Source organism: Genypterus blacodes, unplaced genomic scaffold (genome assembly GCF_046128005.1).
Source record: "Genypterus blacodes isolate CSIRO-AG114 ecotype Tasmania unplaced genomic scaffold, CSIRO-AGI_Gbla_v1 ptg000304l_1, whole genome shotgun sequence".
NCBI classification, from domain to species: Eukaryota; Metazoa; Chordata; class Actinopteri; order Ophidiiformes; family Ophidiidae; genus Genypterus; species Genypterus blacodes.
The window spans coordinates 86,408-93,792 of record NW_027467094.1 but is presented as its reverse complement, the minus strand read 5'-3'; the positions used below and the strand labels follow the sequence as shown (position 1 = coordinate 93,792).

At 44.3% G+C, this 7,385-nt stretch overlaps 1 protein-coding gene across 1 annotated transcript; it reads left to right on the top strand.

Moving 5' to 3' along the window:
* Positions 1-93: 93 nt before the first annotated feature.
* On the top strand, positions 94-7,092 carry LOC142988214 (metallophosphoesterase MPPED2-like). Its single transcript, XM_076137300.1, has 5 exons — positions 94-1,165; positions 4,654-4,783; positions 5,719-5,919; positions 6,319-6,450; positions 6,994-7,092. Exons 1-5 carry the CDS (start codon positions 279-281, stop codon positions 7,090-7,092), a joined length of 1,449 nt encoding a protein of 482 aa, XP_075993415.1. The 5' UTR covers positions 94-278.
* Positions 7,093-7,385: the final 293 nt, after the last annotated feature.

Sequence of the window (7,385 nt, the reverse complement as noted above, 5' to 3'; positions counted from 1 at the left end):
AACCTAACCCTAACCCTAACCCTAACCCTAACCCTAACTCTAACCCTAACCCTAACCCTAACTCTAACCCTAACCCTAACCCTAAAACACACAAAAACCCCACACGACGAAGACTGCAGTGTGTCACTCGTGGTCGACTCGAGCGGCCGGGTCGCTGCTCCTGCTGCTACTGCTGGCAGACTCCACGGCGTCTTCAGCGGCTCTGAAGGATGACCGCTGCACGGCTCGCTGCTGAATCCCGGTGAACGAACGGCGTCTCATGTCCAAACGGCGGAAGGATGGCCCATGGCAAAGTGACCATCACGGTGGACGAGTACAGCTCCAACCCCACACAGGCCTTCACACACTACAACATCAACCAGAGCCGCTTCCAACCTCCTCATGTCCACATGGTGGACCCAATTCCCTATGACACTCCCAAGCCGACGGGACACACCAGGTTTGTGTGTGTGTCCGACACACACTCGCGTACAGACGGGATCCAGATGCCCTACGGTGATGTGCTGTTGCACATGGGGGACTTCACAGAGCTTGGCCTGCCCTCAGAGGTTAAGAAGTTCAACGACTGGCTAGGTGGCCTTCCATATGAGTTCAAAGTGGTGATCGCTGGAAACCACGAGCTGACCTTCGATAAGGACTTTATGGCCGAGCTGGTGAAGCAGGATTTCTACCGTTTCCCCTCGGTCTCCAAACTCAAACCGGAGGACTTTGACAATGTGCAGTCCCTCCTCACAAACTGTGTGTACCTGCAGGACTCAGATGTGACCATAAAGGGATTCCGGATATATGGAACGCCATGGACTCCCTGGTTTAACGGTTGGGGATTTAACCTCCCTCGGGGTCAGTCTCTGCTGGATAAATGGAACCAGGTCCCTGAAGGCATCGACATCCTGATGACCCACGGACCTCCGCTCGGCTTCAGAGACTGGGTTCCTAAGGAGCTACAGCGGGTCGGCTGCGTGGAGCTGCTCAACACGGTGCAGAAGAGGGTGCAACCCAAACTCCATGCTTTTGGAGGCATACATGAAGGCTACGGAATCATGACGGACGGTTTCACGACGTTCATCAACGCGTCGACCTGCACCGTCAGCTTCCAGCCGACCAACCCCCCCATCGTGTTCGACCTGCCAAACCCCTCCACCTCTACTATCCCAAAACAGGCTCTGTTGTTTACTATGGATGTAGATAGCCTTTATACTAATATAGACATTAAAGAGGGCTTATTAGCCATAAAAACTATCTTTAGTCAAAATCCAGATAAACACAGGCCTGACAAAGAACTTCTCCAACTATTAGAGATAAATCTAATTAGGAATGATTTTGAATTTAATGGAGAGTTCTATTTACAAATTAAAGGGACAGCTATGGGTAAAAAATTCGCACCCGCTTATGCGAACCTTTTTATGGCTCAGTGGGAGGAGTCAGCCCTGGCGGTATGCAGGAAGAAACCCACTCAATATTACAGATATCTGGATGATATTTGGGGAATTTGGACTCATTCTCAAGAGGAATTTGAGGAGTTTTTGACCACTCTTAACCATCATAATCCCTCAATTAAACTCAAAGCAGTTACCAATTTGGAGAGAATTGACTTTTTAGACACAACCACCTATAAAGGTGTAAATTTTAATGAAACAAACAAATTGGACATTAAAGTATTCTTTAAGGAGACAGATACACATGCACTGCTCCACAAAACCAGCTTCCATCCAAAACATACATATGCTGGTTTAGTCAAATCCCAATTGTTGAGATTTCATCGTATTTGTACCCAAAAGAATGACTTTGAGGAAGCTACACGAATCCTTTTTGGAACACTTAGGAGCAGAGGCTATAATAGAACATTTCTGAGGGGCATCTATAAGACTTTCTTACAAAGCAAGCCTCCTTCAGAACTCTCCCTCTTGCCATATACTTTAACGTATTCTACAGCTTCTACAAAGTGGGTCAGGGTGGTCAAAAATAATTTTCAAAAAATGATTAGCAAAGGACAGGCCCTCCAATCTCATAGGGTCATAGCGGCCTTTAGAAAAAACCCAAACTTGGAGAGCTTATTAATCAGAGCCACGGTAAGGCCAATACAGGATAAAATTAACAAAAAGGTACAAATTTATAAACAATTGACCTTTATTAAAAACAAATACACACAGGAAGTAACGACCGTTTTATCAATGCACCTTATTTTATCCTTATTTATTATTATTGGGAGGGCTTTAGGATTCTTTTTATTGAAACAGTGGGAGGGGAGGGGGAACACGACCCAAGACGGCGGGGAGGGATGGTGGCACCTTTCAGCCTCCAGGCAGCACTTATTACACCTGTCTGTGCTTTTATTCGTTTCGTTATAATATTTATTTCTTATATTTTACCATTATGTATTTTAATATGTGTTTTATTTTATTTTATTATTTTATTATCTTACTGCATGAAGCACTTTTTTGCACAGACAGGACAGCACTTTTGCCAGGAGACGGGGTCCACCACCCACTCAGCCTCAGGTTCGGATTACTCCGACTTTTACCGCCGATTTTAACTAATTTATCCTGACTCTTATCATTTTACAACTGCATGGTTTTATATTATTATCTTTGTTTTATATTTATTAATTACTTCTATATATATATATATATGTGTGTGTGTGTATATACTTTTTACTATGTTATTTATTTAGGTATTTATTTTTTACTCTTACCAGCATTATTTAATTCATTTTACTTGTATATACATGAGTATTTATTTATGCCATCTATTATTATACTTTTACCTGTTACTTTGGTTTGAACCCGGGCTCTCACTAGGAAGGGAGCGGTACTTTTACAGAATCTAGCTCTATTTTAGTAGACCACAGTGTGCCAGTGCTACACAAACGTCTTGCACGTACAACAGCATTTACATCACCATACCTAACCCTAACCCTAACGACCCAAGACCGCGGGGAGGGATGGTGGCACCTTTCAGCCTCCAGGCAGCACTTATTTCACCTGTCTGTGCTTTTATTACTCCTTGTATTTAACCGTTTCGTTTTAATATTTATTTCTTATATTTTACCATTATGTATTTTAATATGTGTTTTATTTTATTATCTTACTGCATGAAGCACTTTTTTGCACAGACAGGACAGCACTTTTGCCAGGAGACGGGGTCCACCACCCACTCAGCCTCAGGTTCGGATTACTCCGACTTTTACCGCCGATTTTAACTAATTTATCCTGACTCTCTTATCATTTTACAACTGCATGGTTTTATATTTTTATATTATTATCTTTGTTTTATATTTATTAATTACTTCTCTATATATATGTGTGTGTGTGTGTATATACTTTTTACTATGTTATTTATTTATTTATTTAGGTATTTATTTATTTTTTACTATCTTACCAGCATTATTTAATTCATTTTACTTCTATATACATGAGTATTTATTTATGCCATCTATTATTATACTTTTACCTGTTACTTTGGTTTGAACCCGGGCTCTCACTAGGAAGGGAGAGGTACTTTTACAGAATCTAGCTCTATTTTAGTAGACCACCGTGTGCCAGTGCTACACAAACGTCTTGCACGTACAAAAGCATTTACATCACCATATCTAACCCTAACCCTAAGCCTAACCCTAACCCTACACATTACATTACATTACATTACGATCGTTTGGCAGACGCTTTTATCCAAAGCGACTTACATTACATTACCAGTAACCCTAACCCAGCAATTGAGGGTTCGGTGCCTTGCTCAGGGGCACCTCGGCAGGGGCTCGAACCGGCGACCCTCCGGTTCCCAAGCGGAAGCACTACCCACTGAGCCACTGCCTCCCTACACCATACCTAACCCTAACCCTAACTCTAACCCTAACCCTAACCCTGTGAAAAGCGTCATTATGTCATTTCATGATTAATGGATGGGAATTCTCCAGCTACTGTTCATTCCTACATATGTGCAGACTGATTATTCCTCGAGGAGCAGATAACCTTGTGGCCATCAACTTGATAGTCCATCAAATCCAAGACATTGCACAGAGGACTTAGCAAGAGGCACAATGGCTGCATGAACGGCTGCAACACCACTACACGGCAATGGGTTCCAGCAGTCTGCCAACAAGAATGACCTCTGACCTTTCTACAGTATTACCCTAAATGACCTAAAGCTAAGGCTAACTCCTGGTGCTAATGCTCAGAGCTGGGACAATAAAGCCGGACTGAGGATGGGTGATACCCTAACCCTAGCTGAATACATTCGATTGGAATTAAAGGTGGTGCAGAAAGAATGAAAAATCACTAAAGTCAACAATTTCAAAAAGATAATAATCATACAATTGTTTGACAAATAATCATCTTTTCTCCAGTTGACTTGAAATGTTCCTAGGCTGGATGATGTCGTCTCTGTCTATGCTTCTGAGTACTGAGAGGCCACGAAATCAAACCACGACCCTAGGCCTACTTGAAAACAGGCATTGAATGCTGTAAGGTAAAGTAAAAACAAAGATTTCAAGTGAAAAATACTGAGCTGATTGTCAGCAGCTGAATAAATTTGATTGATATTTCAGCCTGAGGCTCAGTCTAACCACTATTCAGGGGTTAGGGGGCTCACTCAGCTGCCCCAGCCAAGTCGGTGGCAGGGGTTAGGGTTAGACATTAACACTCTGCCACCCTCTAGGCCAAAACACATCACCAGGCTAACCCGAGACAGCTGGGTTGAGTGCCAGCCTGATCTGCACCACCTGGTCAACATCCTAATTGCCTCATGTCTCATGGTGTGCCGGTTGTACGGACCAATCAGTGCGCAGGTGAGTTTGTCATCACCTTTGCCAGAGCCTACCATAGTGGCTTCTACCAGGGATATAACTTTGCCGAAGCTATTAATTTATGCACTGCATGAATGGCTGCCTGCTGGTCGTTCCTGTATTGAACACACTGTTTTGGTGGCGTAGCTTTACTAACATCAAAAAATTCAGTAACTTCCTTTGGGATAATATACTTCCATCTTACCTTAGGATATTAAAAACTTTAAAAGGACTGCTTTCCTAATCACTTGTACTTTAACAGAGCCTATACAGGGTATGGGGGGGTCGCTCCCTAACCAAAGGATATATATGTATAGATCTATTTTCCACCTTTTCTCTTCACTATAGATGCTCTTATGGTGCTCTTTGACAAAACGCATCACAGAGAGAGACCCTCACCAGGGCCAAACATCTGCTGGTCAAAGGAGATCGAAGCGACTGCGATGCATGAAGTAAGTGGTCACAACATGACAAATAAAGTATCTTCATAAAAAGCTTTGAGGAGCCTTTGGGCGTGACCTCAACGGGAAAATGGTTCAATATACCCTGAAATCTGGATTTTGTTTTCTTTCTTTCTGTCGGCTTAGGAGGAAACCATCTAGAGTGCTTTGAAATGTGTTAATTCAGGCAGATGCAACATCACCCTCACACATGTCTGATTGGTCAGAGGGCATTTTAAGTCCACCGAACAGCCTGCAGAGTGGACCGGCATGTGCAATAGGACCCGAAAGATGGTGGACTATGACTGGGCGGGGTGAAGACAGAGGAAACTCTGGTGGATGTTCTTCACTAAATGCAAGCAAGGAATCAAGGGAAATGGCATACAAAATGGAGGATCAGGTCATGCTTGACAATCGGTCGCTGAGTGAGAGTCTGCCTCTGAGTCAGGACTCATTCAAGGAGCTGTGGGACAGTGTCATAACTCCATCAATCGCCAGCATAAAGGATGGAAGAACGAGAAAGGATTGCAGAACAGCATTAGACACAATGTCAGCCTGGCCCGGCAGAGTCCCAGTCTGCCGGACCCTAAGCCTGGCCCGGCAGCCATTTTAACAGGGGCTCAGTCTGCCACGATTGGCAGAACAGCCAAACAACCTCAGCCGTATGAATGGATGGATGATGAGGAAGGCCAGCGAGAGGTGAGTGTAAAGGACTGAGTGTGTACTCTGTGTAGTTAAAACTAATACAGTGTGTATAATTGGAGTATTATCAGCTACAAATCCAAAGTTTTAAAGCAGTTGAATAGACACATTACCAGACTTTCATTCATACAGAACATTTGGTGCCATGTTGCTTTGTAGGGCGGGAGGGGCTCAGCCTGCAGCCCACTTGGCTGGGATAGGAAATGGCATACAGAATGGAGGATCAGGTCATGCTTGACAATCGGTCGCTGAGTGAGAGTCTGCCTCTGAGTCAGGACACTCATTCAAGGAGCTGTGGGACAGTGTCATAACTCCATCAATCGCCACCATAAAGGATGGAAGAACGAGAAAGGATTGCAGAACAGCATAAGACACAATGTCAGCCTGGCCCGGCAGAGTCCCAGTCTGCCGGACCCTAAGCCTGGCCCGGCAGCCATTTTAACAGGGGCTCAGTCTGCCATGATTGGCAGAACAGCCAAACAACCTCAGCCTTATGAATGGATGGATGATGAGGAAGGCCAGCGAGAGGTGAGTGTAAAGGACTGAGTGTGTACTCTGTGTAGTTAAAACTAATACAGTGTGTATAATTGGAGTATTATCAGCTACAAATCCAAAGTTTTAAAGCAGTTGAATAGACACATTACCAGACTTTCATTCATACAGAACATTTGGTGCCATGTTGTTTTGTAGGGCGGGAGGGGCTCAGCCTGCAGCCCACTTGGCTGGGATAGTGTTGGGAAACTGCATTCCAGAATTCATAAACAAGACCCTGACGTGTCCCCCAAGGAGTACCTGCACCAGCCTACACTGGGATCGTCACCAATGACTACCATGGCGAGTACAGCTTCCAGCTGAGGTTCCAGAAGTCAGGCACAGCCAAACAGTCGCTGCTTCTCACCTAAGTTCAATTATTGACCTGATATTTACTATGCAAATGACAGCTAAACTTTTACTCTGCCGACCCCTTGCCTGGGCCGGCAGGGGCTCAATCTGCAGCAGAATACATTGGATTGCTCGCTGAGCCTGAGCCTCAAAATCAACCTCATCAATTGCCAGACATGATAAAAACAGGGGCGACAGGGGCCCAGCCTGCCACCCCGCAACAAGCTGGGAGAGAACTTCTACGTCCGCCAAGACGGAACCAGATCCACCTTCTTCTCCAAAGAATGATTTCTATTTCCAGCTATAGCAACAAGGAAACTGTGAGGAGCTCACTGACTGCCTGCTCAGAGACTACACCGAATTCTGTGCCAACAAAAACAACAGCTCGTCTCGCCAAGCATATAAGTTGGCTTGAGTGGATTTAATGCCAGCAAACGGACAATCTTCTTGTTCCGCCCACTACACACAACTTTTTGGAATTTATTATCTTTAGGTTTTCACACAGGCTTTGAAAGCTATGTTTTGTTTTGTTTTTATTAGCTGCCAAGACAAAATGGCTGCCAGTACAAAATAACCCTAAC

What these genes read in the sequence shown, in the direction of transcription:
- LOC142988214 (XM_076137300.1), top strand. Translation starts at nt 279, where the DNA reads ATGGCCCATGGCAAAGTGACCATCACGGTGGACGAGTACAGCTCCAAC. An exon ending in ACGGACCAATCAGTGCGCAG is followed by an intron (nt 4,784 to 5,718) that starts GTGAGTTTGTCA and finishes ATCAATCGCCAG; the next exon opens with CATAAAGGATGGAAGAACGA. An exon ending in ATGAGGAAGGCCAGCGAGAG is followed by an intron (nt 5,920 to 6,318) that starts GTGAGTGTAAAG and finishes CTGGCCCGGCAG; the next exon opens with AGTCCCAGTCTGCCGGACCC.